The 21,644-nt window shown below is 37.4% G+C and overlaps 1 protein-coding gene across 1 annotated transcript in view; it reads left to right on the forward strand.

Moving 5' to 3' along the window:
• Positions 1–15,752: 15,752 nt before the first annotated feature.
• Positions 15,753–21,644, forward strand: part of DNAH5 (dynein axonemal heavy chain 5) — a 107,877-nt gene continuing 101,985 nt past the window's right edge. The window contains exons 1-2 of the mRNA XM_030445194.1: positions 15,753–15,809; positions 20,716–20,850. Coding sequence (XP_030301054.1) covers positions 15,753–15,809; positions 20,716–20,850 — 192 coding nt within the window. The remainder of the gene's footprint in view (positions 15,810–20,715; positions 20,851–21,644) is intronic.

Genomic DNA, 21,644 nt, shown 5'->3' on the forward strand with positions numbered 1-21,644 from the left:
TGATATGCCAGGTGGCAGCTTCATCAGTCAGAGGGACCTTGACAGGCTGGAGATACAGTCCAACAAGAATAACCTGAAATTCAAGAGAAGTAGTTATCAGGTTCTGCACCTGGACTATGCATGTGGGGTAACCCCCCAGGAGAAAACCAACTGTATTCCAAGATGCATTAGGAAGAGCATTACCAACAAGTTGATGGAGCTGATCCTCCCCCTCACCCCTGTGAGTCCCTTTCTCAAGTGCTGTGTCTGTTTAAATTTAAGAGACACATGGACATAGTGGAGCAAGTACAGCAGGGGCCACAAAGATGATGAAGGAATTGGAGCATCTGTCCTGCAAGCAGAGGCTGAGAGAGCTGGGACTGTTTGGCCTGAATAAGAGAAGGCTCAGAGGGATCCTATCAGTCCCCTGAAGGAAACGTGTAAAGAAGAAGGAGACAGGATTTTTTTCAGTGGTGTACAGGACAATGGGAACAGAGGCAATGGGAACAATCTGAAGCACATAATTCCACTCAACCATAGCAAAAAAATGCTTCTCTGTTAGAGTGGCACCTTCAGTATCCTGATATTAAATTTCCAATTAATATCTCAGGGAGGAGATTCTTTGTCTTGAAAGTTAGAAAATAATCATATGGAAAGTATTAATGCTAATGATGAACACAAAGTATTGGGATATTTATAATAAACAACCTGTGGAGGGATAAAGTCAGGAAGAGCCATGCAGAAGTGAGCAAAAGATGGAGTAAGCAAACAATGGGAAGCCTAGGAAATCCTAGAATGTTTAGTTCCTTTTTTTTTTTTTTTTTTTTTTTTTAGTAAAATGCTACTTATGATAGTACTAGAACAAAAATTAAAAATAACAGTAAATCATCAGATTAAAGAAATAGTGTGAAATATTTACATTACTTAGAGCTATTCAGGACACGAGAAAATTAAATATACCCTTGAATACTGAGCACAATCTCTGAAACAAGACTAGTTTTTTTTGAAAACTACTTAATGATGGACAGAGTCTTAGAGTGTTAAAGAATATCAAACACATCACCTTTCTTTAAAAATGAGAGAAGAATAATTCATTAGATTATGAGAACAAATTCTGCTGTAGTTTTCTAATAGTTCAGGGGACAAGGATTGAAAAGAAAATGTAATACATGGATTTTCAAAAGAGTAATTTAGGTCTCATCAATCCAATTACCTTCTTTAATAGTTTAGTGGGAACTAATACCTCCAGCACACCCTTAACTGTTAGAAAAGTTTCTGACACAACTCTTGTAATTACTATTTTTTTCCATTTATGATTTTTTTAGAAAGAAGACAGATATGCTCCAGTGTAAATTACTGTGATGGAAGTCAGAAATGATTTAAATGAGTGGGCTCAAGGCAAGGTGTAAATTATTTTCAGAAAAACTCTGTGAAGCTCTGTAAAGCAGCCTGACTTCCCAGGTCACTGTTCATAAGAGAAGTGAGAATTTTTATTCATACAGTATCAGGTTGAAAGAGCTGATCCAGATGTGGATCAGAAGATGGGGAGTAAAACTGAAACTAGTTTTCATTAAAGAAGCAGAGCATGAAAGAGAAGCTCAGAAATTCAGTGAAGTATTTGAAACAAGCAAAATCTAATGAACAAGTATAAAAGAGAATAAATACCAATAACCAAAAGTGTATCAGAAAATGGTATGTGAGATCCTCTGGATGTCAAAATGAATACTGAAACAAAGCAAAGTAAAAAGGATAAATGTTGTCTGGTAGCATTTAAAAAGCTTATATTCAAACCATCAGTAGAAAGCTTTCCTTACAGAGCTCTGTGGCTTTTAATGCCCCTGGGAGGGTTTTATGTTGAGTTTTGCATGCCACATTTTGGCAAGAGTGCCAATAAATTGGAAAATTATAAAGAACAGAACCTATGAATTCCAAGGAAATGATGAAATAGCTAGCTTTTAGTGGAAACAATTAGCTTTTTTCTTAGAGAAAATACTGAGGGATAAAACTTTTCCCTGGGTGAAAGAAGTGATCAATTGTTGGTAATGGGCTCAGCTGCTTACTGGGTTTAACCCAAAACAAGCACATTTAAATTGTGATTATAAAGAGAATTTTTTCACTGAAGGATAGATGACAAAAAGTGCACTTTGCAGTGATAATTGATATTAGTAAAAAACTGAAGAAATGCGTAAATGAGAACTGGACCATGCTCCTTGGAAATGTTTGTACTGTGTGTCCTCTAGAGATTTTTAAGAGTAGGTAGAAAAATCCTGTCAGGGAAAGTTTAGGAACTGTTAGGCTGAGACATGGGGTTTCTGCAGCTTATTTGTGGTCCTGTGAATACACGTTTCCATAAAAGACTAGCAGGAGGTTCCCTGGTCCAGAGGTCAAATTACATCAAAAGGAGCAGGAACTGAACGCATTCCAAGGTGAAATACCAGCCTCAAGCCTGGTCATTTGGTTTCTTACAAACTTCTGAAAGAATTTTAGATTTTCTGCTCCTGAGTTATATGTGCTTTAGACCTAGTACTTAGCTTTCACATTCCCATGGAAACATTGATGTAGATTCTGGATGGAAAAAAAGCTGCTGATGTCCCAGTGCCAGGTCGCACATATTTAGTTTGTTCTTTATATATATTTAATCTTGGATAGCTTTCAGTACCTTTGTGTGGGCCTTGTAACCACCTCCTATATTCCTATTACTGTCCTAATTTCTTTCTTCTATCAGAAGTTAAAGAGTATTCCTTGGGGACAGCTTTGTTTATGAATATATATGAAATTGGATTTATACATAAATGATCAGAACATCTAACAGAGTGTCAGCAAGATCTTTGTATTTTCACTATCCTGTTCTGAGAGTAAGGGCTGCTGGAAACCTGATATCAAAGCAATTGTCTGGTCATTTAAAAGAGAAGCCCTCACTGTTATCTAATTACAAGCAAGCCCTGTTACATGCACCTGTAGCCTCCAGATGTATTAAATGTCATCGATCTTCTCTCATGCAGTTATAAGAGCAGTTTAAAACTTTTAGCTCTCCTGCTTCATCTGTTAAGTGTGAGGGCTGCATAAATACAGGGGTTTGGGAGCTGCTGAAATGCCAGTTTCTTTTGCTGTGTCCTGCATACTAAGGTTGCACCGGACACGGGTGTCCAGGTTATAGTACAATAACATTTTCCAGCTTTCTCTCCCTAAAAAACGTAGATTGGCCGCTGCGGGAATCTAGAGAAAAAGCACCAGAAGCTGTCCTCCCTACAGCATCAGCCAGCACTGGGACTTCCAGTCCTCGGTACCGGCAAAACTCTCACATCACTCAGAGACCGTCCTCCCCGCTGCTGCCCCCGCTGGGGCATTTCTCCTTACTTAAAGCTGCGGCAGTGCGGGATGTCCCCAAGGCTCTGCCCAGCCGCGGGGCGGGGGGATTGTTTTGCCGCCCGTTTGCCAGACCCCATGGGCAGCCGCTTTCGTTGGCAGCCGGGACTGACCTCGGGCTGGAAAGGGAAGTGAAAAAAAAAACCTAAAACCAACCCCCCGGTGGCGGGGGGAGTCCCTCGCCATGGCAACGCCACCCGGCGATGGAGGCAGCGGCGGGGCAGCTGCAGGGCCCGGCCGCTCCTGCTTGCCCCGCGGTCCAAATCCCCGCCAGGGAGCAGCCCCCCGCCCAGTCGGACCGTCGCCGGCATGACGGACCGGGTCAGCCACTCCTGGGCCCTCCGCAGAGCGGCGAGGACGAGCAGGTGCGGCGGGGGTAGAGGGGGAAGGTCGCGCTGTGGCCACAGCAAAGAAACAAACAAACGCACCCAAAAAAAAAAAAATTAAAAAAATTAAAAAAAAAAAAAAAAATCGAGAGAGGAATGGAAGGCGGTCGAGGGTCCCGGGACGGGGCGCACCCGGAGTCTGTACTGCCCTTCCCTTCCCCCGGCTCGCCCGGCCGAGAGCCTGGGAGAGGCAGTGACGGAGACCCGGGGGGCGGCATCCGTGTTTAGGAGAGGTAGCACGGATGGAAATAAACATAGAAGCTTTTGAGAGTGGCGCTTTTTTTTTTTTTTTTTTTTTTTTTTTTTTTTTTTTTGTGCTTTGATAAAAGAAGATAACCGAGGGTCATTTCCTCTGTTGCCTCTTTTGACAAGGTATTTTATTTGTGATGAAATTGACAAACTTTTGTTTATAAGCAAAACACCTGTTGTATTTTTAAGAAGGCTGCTCTTTCCATTGTTAGCTACTTGTCGTTTGACAGGACTTCACGTAGGAAAACACTTCGGAGTCCTCTTTCAGTAGTTCTCACAGTAACAGTATCAGAGGATGCTCTAGAGACCTACTGTAAAAGAGGAGGAACAATATCATGTTCACTGACAAATCCTCTTCTCTGCCTCGCAGTGGAAATCTATTGCTTTCAGCTCTTCTGATAATTTTATTAAGAATTTTGCTGAGTAGAAACACAATTAATTATAAAACTTTTTCAAGAGTTGATGTAGAATGAAACTTCCTTTTTGTAGACTATTTGTTTTCCCTTTGTTTTGTCTGAGTCCTCAGTCTATATAAAAGCAAGGTTTGCAGTATGGTCTTTCACTGTTAATGGAAGGTAACTTGATTTTCTGGAAGCATTGTGTAGTTAATAAATCCCAGGGATGGTTGGACCATAATGTTAATGGTGCACCTCTTAATTTTTGCAGTAGTTTCCAGGACGCATTCCAAATCTATTCAGGCTGTTATTTCTGTACAAATACAAATGATATACATGGAGTTACTGTGCCTGTTTCCTTTAAGAGTAGCTTCTTCATCAGCAGGCCTGTACAACTAAAATCTAAAACTGCCAGTTCAAGAGAATTGACTCAATGCTGTGGTAACATCTAGAATGTAGGAACATAGAATAAAAAGACATTATATTTTCTTAATTAAAGTTTTTGTAAGCCAAATTATTAATTAATTTGTTGGTATGTGGAGCTAAGGATAAAACGAAGCCAGTATTTATTAACATTCATTTAAGTTTTGATCATAGCATTATTCAGTTGAGAATTCGACTTTTTTTTTTGTTTGTTTTTTAGTTTGTTTACTTTTGTTTGGGGTTTTTTTGTTTTTTTTTAACTGTGTAGTTTGATTATATTTATCATTTAACACCATCATGGGCTGGAAACTTTTGCACTTGTGCAGCTAGGGAATTAAGTACATATTATTAAATATGTGTGTTATTTTGTCTCTTTTCAAGAACGGGACTTGATTATTTAACTTTGCAATGACCAAAAATATCCTCCTATGGTTTACCTGCCCCTATTTTGCAGGTAATCGTGTGGGGGGAGATTGAGATGAAGGAGAATTTTTTTCCACACTCGAGCTTAACCACTGAGGACAAGAAAGCAGCCATCATACTCTTGTGCAGGGTGACCTGTCTCTACAGGAGATTTTGTTAAACTGGCCAACATAATAATAGTAAACCTTTTCACTTCTACCTTAAATTTTGGTATATTAGGACACAATAGCCCATGTGGAAAGAGAGATTCAATTTTCAACATTTCCGTAGTGGATGTATAATGTATTTGTAAAATAATAATGGGAGAATGGCTCTCTGGTGTTGGCACTTTCCCAGGAAAACAAACTTTGGACAGTAAGAATTGCTCAATAGACGAGTGTAAACAGAGAAAAGCATTTGATGTGTTAGTGAAAGTAAGGGAAGACCATGGCAACTCTGACAATAACTTAATTGAAAGAAATAAAATGCTCTCCTCTCTAGTAAAAGATAAAATTTCACCCCAAGTTTGTATTCCATAATTTTAGTGTTGTCCTGATAGGAAATGATCCTTACATCTTTTTAGTATTTTTGTTCTGAAACAAGCAAAATACAGAAAAAGGCCATGGAGTTAGCTTTTGCCAGAGGTAGATTGCTGTAAGTCCCTGAACTAATGTACACGTGCTACAACAGTTACAACCCAGCACGTCATTGCTAAGAAAAATCATACATTCAGCAATGTACATCAAAATGAACAGGAGTAGAAAGCTGCATAATATGTTTCTTTTTGAGGAAGCATTCAAAGATGCAAGGAGAGATGGTTGCATGTGTGGGAGCTGGTAAGAAGTGGATGAAAAGATAGAACTGCTGCTTTAATGAATAACAAAGAGAGAGAATTTTTCCGACTCTTGTGTTTGCATTTGTTTAAGCAATGATTGAATATCTTGGACCAGATTAAAAAGTATACACTTTCTAGAAACAGTCCTGTTCCTGTCAGTAACACAGTTAATGAGTATGCAGCAAATGGTGTGAGACAGTTGTTGATGTAGTATGAGATGGCTGAAGTAATCTTAACAATGGATAATGATAGCCAACCTGCTGAAAGAGGGGAAAAGATGCATTTTGTTTACATCACAGGATGATAGAAAGGATACTACAAGAAATTCAAAGAATATGCAGGAAGAGGAACCAGTGGAATAGCACGAGAACTGTAGGTAGATTTCTTTAATTTTCTAACAGGCATTTTTAAACAAAAAAGGGAAAAATTCTGTCTTGTTGAAATATTGTGACAGTTGAGCAATGTATCAATACGGATTGTATTTGCTTAATATATTTGGCTAAAGCATGACATCAAATGTTTAGATGAGAAAGAAGGATTTTTCTTAGCAACAGTCAGGCTGAGACTTTTAAAAGAGTGTCAAAGATATCAGTTTTCAGTAGAAAAAGAATGTATTTGAAAATACTTAATAGACACAGGACATATTTCCTAAGAACTGTGACTGCTAATCAAGGGCTGCATCATCATTACAATTAATTTTCAGAAGATTTACTGATAGGGATGACTTCTAATGCTTAATCTACATTGGACAGTTGGCACATCTAGAATGATAGACTTCATGATAAACAGCAATCATGTACCACATAGCTAAAAAGAGGTTTAATAAAGGTGACAGCTACAAAGCATCCTGCATCTTGTCCAGCCTCCTGGATGAGCTGGTGATCTAAGGAGGAAGAAATTTAATGGCTCCGGCTGCCCAGCAGCAGTTCCAGTTTTCCACTGTGTGCATGCAGGTGGTAGCAGTGATGTTGTTTCCAAAAAGGTCTTAGTTATTGCCAAGGAGTAAATTCCTCTCTGACACAGTCAAAAAGCATGCTGTCCACAACCTTCCTGGCCAGCCTGTTCCAGTGCTTTGTTATGCTCATAGTAAGGAACTTCCTATATTCCATTTTGTGCCCATAACACAGCAAAAGTAAAGAACCGTCCTATTTTTAGTATAGAAACTAAGTTTTATTTAGTAGATAATAGTAGGTGGAGTATGCAAGCTACAGCTGTTAAGGGATAATGAGAGCGTAACTGGATGTGTGATTAAGTTGCAGAATTTGGAGGCAGTAGAATGTAGTTTCTGTTTAATCACCTTTTGAAACCTAAAATTTACTATATTAAAGCCATTTTAAACTTACAATGTAAATAACAATATTTGGCACATTTAGGACAGTATAATAGAAAATGTGGAAATCAAGATTTCTGATATATTTCTGAAGATCACTAGCTTAAAAAGAAAAACCAAAACCAAGTCCCCTTCTTCCTGCTCTGATTTGGTTTATGTTTTCAAAGTGACCCATTCAAGGCTCTTATATGTGGTGAATTGTTTATTAATATGAATTATGTTGAGAAGCACAGAACTCTACTGTATGAAAAAATTACATTTATTCCTATTTTAATTTTCTACAAAGTTTCAGAGTGTTGCACAAAGGATGTGTAAGGATTTATTAGCTGATTTGTAGCTGATGGCATACATTAATTGTGATGGTGAAAGATACTTTCTTGAGGGGGAAGTAAACAATGACAGAGGGATGGGGAGAAAGGAGGAGAGGGAGCTCTTCCCAGAGTGGTCATATAAGCAAAGCTGGGATGTGTCACAGCTGAGCACCTTCTTGGGCTTGACTTTCTCTGCTTCCAATATAGCATGTGGCAGTGATAAACACAGGGAGGCTGATGATGATTTTCTGCCCTGTCCTTTCCTTGAGACCTGTTTGAAATCCCAGTTTGTTGTTAGAATTGATTGGAGTATGCTAATCAAATGCAAATGTTGCACAGTGGTTGTTAAATCTCTGTGTATATACACTCTCCAGTAATGTTTATCAAGCATCTCGTTGACTATTTTTTTATTTAAATTAAAATCTTCAAAGACAACAGGCAAAACAAGAAAGAGATGATCCTTATGCCAGCAGGAGTGGCTTCCCACGAGAAGCACCATAATAGCACTGCTGGGGTTTTCAGGTGCAGGCCAGGGGAATACCAGCCCAGGAAAAGCAGCTATGGAACAGCAAAGGAAAAAAAGAAAAACCTGCCACAGAGGATCTGGAAAACACCTTCCCAGCAGCTTTGGTGGGAGGTCACAGGGGTGCTAGCAGCAGGCATTTAGCATTGGCAGGGTGAATGCACCTGGAGGTACCCTGCAGCAAGATGTTTTAAGATTTCTGGGAATTTAAAAGCTGAAGTTTAAACCTTCTGAAATACATCAAGGGATTGTTGCAGCGTCAAGAAAAAGGTGAGTTTCATTTTTAGACATGGCAGGGTTATTGTGTGTCTTTCTCAGATGATACCCACTTGCCTCTGGGCAATTATTTAATTGTGGTGGAGGGCAAATTCCTGCTAAAAGCTAAGCAGCTGAGGTTTCATGAGTTGTTGATTTAGCTGTCTGCAGACAATGCAGTAACTTCAGGGAAAAGCTTTTTGAGTCTTATCTTGTTTTGTCAGGGGCACTGTTACAGAAGTATTCAGTTAAGAGAGTCCTTTTGAAATTTGAGGAAAATATGAATGATGGGGGTTTAATGTAAATTCCCCCCACCCCAGCCCTGAATTGGTGCATAGCAGTCTTACTCAGAAAAAGGCACTGAAAGCACTAAGTAAAAGAGGAATCTTGATACAATGGGATGTTAGGGAAGTAGTAATTTAAATCTTGGGTTAATCAATAACTAAATAAACCTCTGAAGACTTAGAGCAAGAAGAGGATTCTTCAAAGATGAAGAAGTTTCAGAAAGAACTTCTGGTTCAGAAAGAACCAAACCCAAAAATTTTACCAAGCAGAGAAGGGGAAAAATGAATTACAGTGTAGAAAATAAATATGAATTTATTGCTCCTGACTACCTTTTATTTGTCCAGGGTATAGAAGCAGAGACTAATATCTTGGTTGTTAAGCTTTGTTTTTCACACCAAAGCTGCTACTTCTAAAACTTGCCAAGAAGGTGTTTTTTTTCTTATTAGCTGCAGAACCGGATAGCTTAGATTATATATATTTAGTTGCTGCAGTTCTGTTTAACTGAGTTTTTACCAAACTTGAACTGTAAGGAAATGAATAAATAAAGTTAAATGGAACCTTGTTTGGTGCTAAGTAATTCCAAATCCAGACTGAAAAGTTAGTAAGACTTTAATAAAGTCTCCTTAAAAGTAAACCTTAATTAATAAGGTCATAACATTAATTAAATTAAAACCAAACCAAAACAGTTTCCCCATAACTGTCTACATTTTGAAATGTATGTATTATTAATTATTGTATGTATAACATTATTAATTAATGTATGTATAATTAATTTTCTTTGATTTACATGTTTTAGTAAATTATGGTGAAGGAGAGAAAACAAGGAAGACATTTTACTTGGAATGTTTTCAAACTAAAGACTTCTTATATGAGTAGTTGAACACATAGCTCTTTGTAAGTTCATGTTTGGGGTTTTTTTTTGTTTGTTTGTTTTTCACCAGTGCATATAGCTGTCTTCAAAGATTGACTGGTAGGTCCATCTCTAACTCAGATTAATGGGAACAGTCCACAGGGCAGCTGGAAGTTTAAGTGACTTTCAAAGTGACTGGAAAAAAACCACCAAGCTCTGTGTAGCTTCTGGACTGTTCTGATGCATGTGTTGCTTATAATGGAGTGATAGAGTACAATGCAAAGACCTTTTTCTTCAAATCTCTAAAGGTATAGATGTGACAGGTGATTGTGTCTTGGTTGCTCTATGGTCCAATTTACCCAATATAAGTACAGCATTGTCTCAGCTGCATAATTAGCATCTGTATCTGCAGCATGAGGTATGATTTTCTTGTGACCCATGGGTCAGATGAGATACTTCTGTGAGCACAGTGCAGCTGTGAGTAGAGTTTATAAAAAGCTTTAGAACAATTTAGTTCAGCTGTGTCTAAACAACCGTAATAGTTGTTGATTGCAGTGCAAACGTACTGCTAACATGTGGAGTGAAAAAGCTTGAATTCAGCTCAAGTAATCAAAAACTTCAGAATGATAATACTGCTTATTAAAAGGGACATACAGTTCCATCACTGAACTGTTTTAATTACTTCTGTGTGCATTCCACTATGTTTCTACTGCTGGCAGCTGTGCCCAAGGGAGATTTGGGCCATCAGGCAACTTGGAGGGCCTGAATCAAATGGCCTTATCTGGTTGCTATTGACAGACAGACAAAAAAGTGAATTTTTAATTGACAGAGCTTTTTGTTAGCAGTTCCATGGAAAACAAGTTCTCCAAACAGGTATTTTGTTATTAACACTAGGCTACCCAGAAACAGCTCACCCTGAAAACTTTTTGTAAGCTAGTGACCAGTCCTCTGACACTGATGCAGAGAACACGTCACATTAATCAGTTTTGCTCTTTTGTCTTTGAGTAATTTTAGAATTTTTAATGACTCCTCATCTGATCCGTTACTTATCACTGCTTTAAAAAAAAAAGTAATTTTTTTTGTGTCAGCTTATAAACTTATCTTTTGAGCCTTAACGTGTTGTTCTTTAAGTGGGAGGTTCCTCTGAAGAAAATATTGAATGCTTCTGCAGCAAAAAGTCTATAGAAATTTAGAAACCTTCCATTGCATTCTTGCAATATTATGTTTTTTTTAAAAGATATGTTGAGAAATTCCCTGCTTCTGTGATGCACTGTGAAAGGGACCTGATTATCAGCATTTTGTATCTCTTTTTAGCTGTTATTTGTATTGCTTTACCTTGCCTTATTGCATCTTTGACTAAACTGTCGGGGATTAATTCACCTAGATTTTTGTCATATCACTAGTTCCAGCTTTTTGGAAGAGGCCTTCTTGCTGTTACTGTACTGTACAGCACTGCTGGCTGGCTTATGCTCTTTTTCAAGCCTTTCTTGATAGAAGCTGTGCAGTTACAGTGCATTTCGAGTAAGATGCTCTTAGTTTGCATGCTGTCTGCAGAGATTCAATTCTTTACTTCCTTTTACCTTCTTATTTTTAGTGGTTCCTCATTTTTAAGTAGCATTTGACTGTGTGGCACTTCTATTGTTTTCAAACTTTTGTTAGTGCTGTATTTTTTAGTTTTGTTAGTGTTTTGTTAGTGTTGTATTTTGTATTTTATTCTCACTAATGTTTTGAACCTCATACTGTGCTCTTTTTGGGATGGAGGTAGGGGTCACTTGCCCTCTTGAATGTTTTTTCTTGTTGTGATAAATCTTCTATGATTATTAATGATGTCAAAAAAATTTACCAGCATCACAATCTGAGATGGTGTTTCTGCAGTGTACATGGAGACAGCTAGAATTTATTGCTGACACTGTTCCTGCCACAGTCTCTCATCCCTGTCACATGTCACAGTCAGTGTTTCCATCCTTATCAGACAGTCAGTAATATTATGCTTTAGCTTGTTTAGAACTGAAATTTCATTCCATTGGGCTTTGGTTGGCTTGCTAAGACGCTTGAACACCAAGCTCTTTTTCAGAGGTATGTTTCCTGTACAGTAACTAACTTGATGTAAGGTGCAGTGTACCAATGACATCTTCCTTACACTGAGCTTCTTTTTTTGTAGCAATATTTTTGTTCTAAGATAGCATCCCAATTTCTCCAACTTGGTTTCTAGGACTTTCATGCTTAGAAACAGGTGTGAACTTCAGTTGGGTTTTTTTATCTCCTTCCATCCTGTTCAGAGGGATGGTACCTGTTCCAGCCTTTTGCAAAAGTTTGCAGTGTGGCAGGTGGGTGGCAGTCTCTGCTCTACCACGTGTTAGGGCTCCCTGTACTTCATACAAATGGATATGTATTGAGATGACAGGATCTTTAGGGCCTGATAGCTTTTCTTCAGTCTAAGTTTAAAAACACCATATTGGTATTTTTGAAGAGTAAAAGTTTCCCTAACTTGTTTCTTCCAAAACCATTGTCTTCACTTCAGGAGTGTCCCCAGATCCCAGTGACAGTTTTCCTTCTGGTTTTCAACTAAATGTTGATAATTCATCCCACTCTTTAGCATTGTTGTGGGTATTGAGAACATTTGAACAGCACTGGGGATGCTTGAAGAACCTGAGGCAGTGTTTTTTGCTTTTAATCCTTATTCCAGCTGAAGCTGATGGGCACATGTACACATATTTGGTACTGGTAAAGGGCTGAGGTGTCAGATTCTCAAGTTCTTAAAATGGAAAATTTGTTACTTGCATAGTTAATTGAACTGAAATTGTGTGTTCTCATAACAGTTTCTCTTCATTTGGTGAGATCCACACATTCTATCTGTCTTGGTAAACAGAAGGCTGATCGTGTATCCCTACTGAATTTATTCAGTGCTTTATCTTCAAATTTTATTTTGATGGAGGATCAAATAGGCAAGCAGAGTCTGGAGAACAAATGTCTTGCCTTAAGCAGAACATGGAATTACACTAGAACTTCCAGTGTGGTAATTTTTAAGCATTATTTTTCTTTGCCATAAAAGGTTTGTTGGGCAGCAAGATTACATTTTTATAGTTTAAAATCTGCTACCTTATCAAGCCAGTAAGATGAAGAGATTTTTTTTTCAGCTATGATAGCCTTTTTTTTTTCACTTGTTTAATTGTTTGAGCTGAAGTCAGACATTAAGTGGCTAACAAATTGTACACTCACTAGCTGTTCAAGACAAAAAGCCTATTTTGGAATAGCAAGCAACTCAAATGCCTGCTATTGCAGGAAATCATTAAATATGTTGGCTTTTTAGTTTTTCTCAACAGAGTAGTTAAAAATCCTTACCTTAATTGAAGGTAGTAAAGCTTCAGTGTTATTTGACGTTGAAAGCAGCTCAGTGTGAGAAAGTCCCACCTTAGAACTGGTTATTATTGCAGTTGCATGAGGAGACTGCAAAAGAGTGAAGTATGCTTCTTTTTAAGTTCCTCCACTTTTATTCAGTGTAGATTTTAATCTGTGATTTGAGAGTGATCATCTCCAATTTCAACTGCCGAATTTTCTGTAGGCTGTATTCAGCTGTCTTGTGAAAAACAGCACAGAAGTACTGTACACTTTCAGCTTTTAACCACTAGATGGTAGCTAACTACTATCTGTAATTACCCATAGCAAAATAAGCCTCGTGTCCAGAGCTGTGCAGTATAATACTAGAAATAAAAATATTCAGACATTGTGAAATGAACTTTCATAATTCCTAAAGCAAAGTGACAAGTAATATTTTCATATACAAAGCTTTTCTCTAGTGCAGTAGGTTGTGTGCTTCATGGTTTCACTGCCCTGCATGGTGGTGATTTACTCTGACTTAATGTTCAGCACCCCACAAAACAGAGTCAAGGCTATCCAGAGATACATGACAGACTAAAACTACTCTGGGAATACTGAGTGATAATATGAAATTGCATATACTTTGTAATGTGTATGTTTCATTATTAAAATGAATACAACTTCACCATGGGTCTTACACTCCTGAAGCATCTAGGGAGGAAATGTACTCTTCAAATCACAGATCTGGTTGTGGTTCAGCAATAAAGAGTGACCATGACACACTATTCAAAGTGGGTTTCAAGCAAACCCCTAAAGCAGAATTTTTGTATCAGTTTCAGCAGTAATCAGCTATCCAAACTTAAGGCTGAGCATTATTTATTTATGTGGCTTGTAATGCAAAGAAGTGGTATAGGTGATAAAAGTCTTGCATATGGTTGCTGACCAACTCGCCCCTTACCCTTCTGGGCTGTTGGTTGTATCAGTTGTGTGCTAAATGGCCTCTGCTGGAAGTCTGGCTCTTGACAATCCTGTCCTGACAATGGCAGTACTCTCTGGACCACTTCATTGCTTCCAGCTTCCCTTTTTAACACATAATGAGATAGAAGATCACAGGACTTTACTTTCCATAAATGTAAAGAAAATCTTTCCATGACTTTAATCAAGATCATCATATTATCTAGAACTGCAAAAGCAGTCTGTTTAAAGGTTATGAGTGAGACCTGACTGAGGATATATTACATTTGAATGAAGATGTGGTAATAAGAGCCAACATACACAACTCAAATGTAGGACATTCTGGTTATTAGAGGGGAATGAACTCCATGTTGGGTGGTCAAACACTGTTATAGTGTCTAAGAGCTTGTGGCATCTCAATTCTTTGGGATATTCAGAACAGAACTGCAAACACCACTGAGCAACATCTCCTAATGGGACTTGCTTTGCGCAGAAGGCTGGACTACACAGTTTTGTTTTGTGAGATAGTTGCTGTGGCCTAAACTCCTTTTATGAACAAGTCCCATGATTCTCAAGGTGTTCTTTGAGATATTTATTTAAGCTTACTTTTTTCATTGCTTTTTTTTTTTTTTCCTTTGTTAAAGAGCTTTTATTGATGCATGGTTAAGTTAAGCTTGTTGGGCTGAGTTTTTATATGTGAAATCACATACATACTGCAAAGAGAAAAATAATTTTTCAATGTTCTGCATAAATCCAGGAATTAATTCAATATGTAACATTTAATAGTATGTTTAATTTTAAAAGAGAAGGCTGTACAGGATTCAGAGAAAGATGTTTATTTTTGCAGCAAATACAACTGGTTTTCAGCCTTTCTCAAACAGGTATACACAATCACATTTGACTATAGTAAGTGGGAAATTGTATGGAAAAATAAGATAATGTAGGGAAAATGGTTTTTACTTGTGATTTTTATCAACACTGAGGTTGTCAAGTGATTTTTTTTTTAGATATGATTCACATAGTTATGAGAGGGAGCAGAAATATATAGGGGTATATACAGCCTGAATCAGCTGTATAAATTTCTTGTTTTTCTTGTTGCTAATATTGGATCAGGAGTTGTTTTAATCAGCAATTTCAATAGCACATCAGATTAGATTCTGTCATTGAACTGGGGAAAAGTAAGGCTATTTTAAGAGGAAAAAACCTTAATGTTCCTTGCTGAAGAAAAATTGCTGTATTAAGCAACGATTGTACAACTAAAAAAGCCTGAGACTGAATGTGCTTGTATAAAAATATGAATAGAAAACTTAGTAATTTAGTAGTTTGTGTGTAAAAGTTATTTGAAAGCTGCTTGACTATCGTTGCTATATATTTAAACAGTCAACTGTGACAGGGAAACAAAGATGTCTGTTGACATAAGGATTACTTAAGAAGGCTAAACACAAATCAAATAAGCAGTTATAAAATTGACTTTTGCAAATGGTTAAGTTGCCCTTCAGCATGATGAATTGTATGGAGTGGTGTTTGCATATAAACAGTATCACCTTAACAACACTGTGGTTGGTAGCATTAGTTTTCAACTCCTGTAGGCAGTAAATTGTGCTGGTTAGAGACCTCTAGTTTCTCAAGTAGTCCAATTCAGTTTCCAAGAAATTTAAATGCCTATTAACTGAATTTTAAATACAGAGCTAAGGTTTATAGTTGCCAGATATTTGGGCCCTTACTGTATTTTCTCTAGGTTTGTTTTTTTTTTGGTGTTCCTACAGATAAGTAATGAAACAAATAGGAACAAAAGACTGGGGAAAGAGTACAAAAATGATGATTCAAGAAGCTTGCTGTGTGGTTTAAGGCTTATTTCTAAAAAACAGTGTTTGATGCTTATATCAGTGCAATGTTTAGAGCTGGAAGAAAGCAACTTTGGAAGCAGAGCATTGGCAGAGTTATAAAGGTAAGAAAACCAACTTTGGATTAGGTTGAGACTAGTAACTAATTTGAATAAAACTGTGAATTTTGGGGAGGGTGTAGAAAAGTGTGTGTTTTAATGTATAGTGAGCAGATGATCCTAATTTTCTAAAACATCCTAATTATATAAAAATAAATAAACTTTGCCTTTTAAAGCAAAGCATTGCATTTGGAAGACATAATTGTCGTGAGGTAGTTTGTGTACCCCGTCATATAAGTTAATTGTCAGGGTATCAACCAAGGCTTAGGTTCATGATTTGTTTTAAAAAGTAAATTTGCACAGGGAGATATTTATGCATTTGATTACCGGTACTTGTATCTTGCTCAGATTGTTGCAGTGGTCTGGCAATGGTGTAATTTCATGAATCTTATACCATTAAGAGTATGGTGCTAGATCTGGCAATAAAACAGGAGTGAGCTCTGCACCAAGGAAAACTGAAGTTTAACTTCACTCTTCCCATACTTGTAAAATGGAAATAGAATTAGGAAGATGCTACGTAACATTAAGAAACAATAATAAAACAGAAGTCATTAAGACCCTTACACTAGTTTTAAAAGCTGATTATTTACCAAATGTGTGAAAGCTCTGATTTATGTTTGAGATTTAAGAGCCAGTTAAGAGGGCTGCTCTGATTCTGTAGGGTACGTGTTTTTTTAGAGGAGTGAATCAAAAGGTATGTGTCTGTTGGAAACTCAGAGTGCTTGGAAAGTGTAAAATGGTTTGCAGTTTAATTTTAAAGGAAAATCATGAGTGATTCTTATACAGTATAAAACATCTTAGCAAATTAAAGAAGAAACAGAGGAATGCCATTTTGTTTAACTATGCTTTGGATGCCAGCAAATTATCAATAGAGCCTTAATTTTGGAGTCTTTTATCATTGAACTTCCCCGTAAAGTTCAAGTATACTGCTCATCTAAAAGACTTTGATCCCTGTGTCTAAATTCAGTAATGCACAGGATTCTGACAACCAGATGAATCATTTTCTGGATAAACCATGTTGAGAAACAATTGTGTGCTGTATGATATGGTTTTTCTTACCTTAGTTACCTTGTTACTAAAAGTGGAAAAAGAAACCAAAACCTAATGTGGCTGTGCTGCTGTTCCTTAAAGAACTGTACCATATGAAAGCTTAGACAATCTTTCCAGAAATCTGAGTGAGAAAGCATTTATCTCTTGTAAATACCCTTCCATCTGGATCCTCCTGCATCATGGGAAATTATGGAGAGGCTTTGATATATGACTCTGACCAGAATTACTGCTGATATTTGCTGATACAGGGTTTGCACGCAAATGTTACTCCATGGACCAGCAATTCCTGTCTTAATGCCATAAATAATATGTAATGTGCTAGCAATCCTTCCATCTTCAGATCTTACTCTTTCAGTGTTCTAACAAAGGATGTTTATTTGAATTATATAAACTTGCCTGGGTTCTGATATTTTTTGTATAGATGCTGTTTAGGCATATCTGTTTCTGTAGTGAATCCTTCAGGATGTAAAATATATCAAAACTTGTAGGCCCTGACCACATTGCTGGTTCGAAACAAGCTGTGAGGGTAGTTTAAGTCAGTATTTTGATGTCCAAAGACAGAATTTTGTAACAGGTTGCTGAATTCCTTCACTGGAGGTCTGGTTGATACAAAAGGATTAAGCTCCTGAAATACACTCAGATGCAAAAATTGGGAAGGAAACAAATCTGGTGTAGAAATCTGCTTGTTCCTCCATGTTGTGGATGGAGTCAGAGATGCACTTCACTTGCAAAAGAGAAGCAGCAATGTACTTCATTGATATAAGGCAATTGATATAAGGCAGTTAGTTAACAAAATTCAATAGTAATTTGGACAGTGGTTTGAGTTTCAATGGCAAGATAAATTTGATTATTTGCTGTATAGAGGACAGGGTTAGACAAAATTGTCAGGGACACCCTCCCATTGAGTCATGGCATTCAGGAAGAACCCCCTTGCTTTCTAAACTCCCTCTTAGAGACGAGTCTAGGTGCTGATGGGTCCAGTCCTAGTCCCAGGCTTGGTCAGTGGTTTATGTCTAAAGGATTGTATACGTGCAGTCAGTCATTTATAGCACTTGGCTAAGATTTCCAAGTTTCAGTATTCCCAATTCAATTACCAAGTGTCTGACACGATAGGGATTCTCTCAGCCTTGAGGAGTGACCTTGAAAGGCATCCCTACTCCAAGGGAGATCCTGGAATGCAGCCTGCTATCATCTCAGGAGAGCCTGAAGAAGGGACCTGAGTTGTCAGCTCTTTATAGAATCAGAAAATTGACTTATGGTCATATTTGCATTTCAGCAGGGCATCTGGATTACTGTTCCAGAAAGCTGTTGGCTACCACGGTGAAATCTACCCCACCAAGTCCAGTGTAAGCTGGATGCAGCCATCACAAACCTGACTGGTGGTTATGGCTTAAAGGGGGCAGGGAGCACACTGCTGCACCCCATCTGACTGTGTCTGGTTTATGTCTGGCCCTTAAAGATCGGGATAGGGGGAAAGGAAGGGTGCAGTGGGGGAGGAGAGAGAAGGAAGAATGAAACCTAGAAGGCTCAACAATTTATTGCAATTCATTCTTTGAGATTCCTAAGTAAAGAATATCCTAAAAATTTATCCTTTGAGTAGTATGCAGATGGAAACTTGGAAACTGATTTTTGATCAGTTCCCAGTCTAGCATCTGAGTGTTTTTAGATATTTAGATTAATGATTTGTTATTGAAAGTACTGAAGTTGGGCTGCTTCTACATTTTTTGGGACAACCTAACCCTAAAAGTGAGGCAAAAGTGTCTTCTAATGACTGCAGCAACTGAAAAGAGAGAGTTTTTGATTGGAGAACACTTAATCTGGAGAGAATTAGTTCTTATATGGTAGTTCATCAAAGTATGGAAGCATGACAGGCAGGTTGTGTTCTTGGATTGCATTGTACTGAATCTCAGGAAAAACATGTATGCAGCTTGGATTAGTTAGAGAGATATCCAGCAGAGCACTGCAAAATGCCTTCCAGAAGTGACATGTGAAAAGAGCAAGTGAAAATCATTATAAAACTGTAGCATTACCATCTAGTTAATTCCCTGTTTTCTCTAGGTACAGTTCATTAAAATTGTAAGTTAACTAGACTTTTAAAGTTTTGTGACATGGTAATGAATGCTCTTGTTAGTGGGTTTAGACATCAAAAGTTGCTTAAAGCTGTGTGAACACATACACAATAGCTACCATGTTTGTTATAGGGCTTGAGAGACTGCAATTAAAGAACTGGAAAGCATTACAGGAATTGAAACAGACATTAGGATGTGACTGCCCAGTTTGATAAGAAAGTGCTCATGATTTCAGTTTATATAAACTGTAACTTGTAGAAGAAATGGAGGCTATTACCATAAAAAGGACCATCTGTAGGCAACTGTTACCAATAAAAGATGAATACTTTGTGTGTGTTCTGGAGTTCTATGCTGGAAACACAGCAGAATAGAAAAATATTTTCTCTGTAGTTTAAGTAAAACAAAAAGAGCTTTTTGTTGGATTAGATAAAATCTAATTGGCAGAGTTTTATTTTTCTATGTTAAAGATGCTTTTATCAGGTGTGGTCGAATTACTGAAGCAACAGGCTTTAGGATTCTAGTGTTATCATCTGGTGAAGTTGATTCAGCCCAAATTGGTTGTTTTTTGGGTGTCTAACTACAGGGAAAAGTTCTATCCTAATGTGAGAACATGTAGTAAAGGCCAGTCTCGTGATGACATCCCACTTTTGGGAAAGAGGAGATCATGTTAGGGCATGGCAGGAGTAAAATTGCATAAAGTACATGTACAAATTATCTGCTACTGCATTCTTCAGGAGTAGCTGTGTAAAGAACAGGAATTGTACATTCGTCTTTTACATGGAAAAACAATTTCTGTGCACTCAGCATTTATGAAGGTATGTTAGTAATTACAACTTTACCAAATATCAGAAAATTCCTTCGGGGAGTAGGAAAGATATTTACATAAGGGTATAAAGTATATTATGCAAGTCCTATTGGCTCTGCAGAAGCTTGTGGATAAATCACTTGTGCACACTTTATGGGGTTACTAGATTTTTCATAATCACTGGGGAAATAAAGATTGAATTTACCATCAATGAAACACAATTCTAAATTTCTTTTGAAAATGAAATGATATTAGATCTTGTAATCTGCAAGCACAATAATGCCCGTAACTATTCCAGAAGGCCACTTTGTCTATAATGTAATGAGGTGTATTACATATGGGAATTGAATTTAATTAGATGAGCAGGCATGCTGCTCGAAGAATGGTATAATAGCTATAGTTAAGCACATTTGTAAACACTTGTGTACCTTGAGGCTTTGTGGCTTGTTTTAACTTCTCATTATATTGGAGAAGTAATGTACAAAACCCTAAGCTCCCTCCAACAGCATCTGTCTTTATTAGGGAACCCTTAAAATACCTTCCATGAATAACAAAGATGGGTCAGAATCCTGTCTTGACTTGATGGTCATATGAGACTGAAATGAAAAGCTAGGACTAACGACTTAGAGAGTTGAAGATAACTTGCAGAATGATGGAGAATGTACATATAAAATAGCTTGTTGTGGTTTTTGTTTGTTTGTTTGTTTTTTTGTTTGTTTGTTTGTTTTCTACAGAGTCTTTCCACAAATAAATAATATTGTACAACAGTCTGATAGTCATTTTGTGCTAAGTCTGAAATTAGAACATGGCAAGTCAACTGAAAAATCATAATAGGGGTCACTTCTAAGAATTGCCTTAAGAACATAAATCATAAAGATGGAAGAATGTGATCGCTTTCTTTTCTTTCAGAATAAATTAAAAAAATTTCTTGATTTTTGTTTTCAAAATAGATTGTGAATTGTTCACTGTTCACATTGTTTTATAACAGCAAAACCTCAAGGAAGAGAGAGAGGCTAAACGTGCTCGTCTGGATGGCAGGCATGATTACTTACTGGATACCATTGCCTCTTGTGTCAGTCTGGACAAAGCAGAAGTAGAAGATGCTATTCTTGATGGTAACCAGGTAATCTGATTAATTTAATAGTGAAGCTCATATTGTACTTTAGAACTAATAGCTCATATTGTACTTTAGAACTGATATTACCAAAAATACTTGGTGAGATAGTTGTCACATTTTGTGTCTGAGATTACTACAGAATAAATATTTCTCAGCATTTTGTAATTAAGTTGAATAAAAGTGTCCTTAGTTTCAGGACCTGTTGTAACAATATTGATTTTTAAATTGATTAGAATTTCTGCTTTCCAGTGTTTATAGATAGTACAGTAAGACCTGTGATTGTATTTCATACTGGATCCATAGCATGAAGTCTCTAAATCCTTGAACATATAGTACATCTAAATTCATGAGTCCTGCCCTCAGCAGGCTACGTGGTATTGATGTTTCTACTAGGCTGCCACCAGCATTTCTGAGACTACATTGTGATATAGTTTAGGGAATTAAATCAGGTGATACTGCTTGATGAAATTGGCTAAGTGGTCTGACTGACTTATGTGAGTGTTAATGTAAGGGTTAAGCAGTTAGAAATATGTATATTGAAAAACAGAGCATCAGAGTTGTTGGTGTTATATGCACAGGAGATTTGTGATTTGAAAATAAGTAATTTTAAAAAATCTAGGCAGAAAGTAATTACATCTTTTTTTATTCCCTGACACTAAAGTAAACATGGTTGGGGGTTGCCTTTTTGTCCCTCTGGTATTCTTTTTCCGTCTATGTACTTTCAATTTATGTATTGTCATTTCAGTCCTACTATGGTTAAGAAACTGAAGAAAGTCCACTATCAAGACAGTGAGGAATAT

Source organism: Calypte anna, chromosome 2 (assembly GCF_003957555.1).
Source record: "Calypte anna isolate BGI_N300 chromosome 2, bCalAnn1_v1.p, whole genome shotgun sequence".
Lineage (NCBI taxonomy): Eukaryota > Metazoa > Chordata > Aves > Apodiformes > Trochilidae > Calypte > Calypte anna.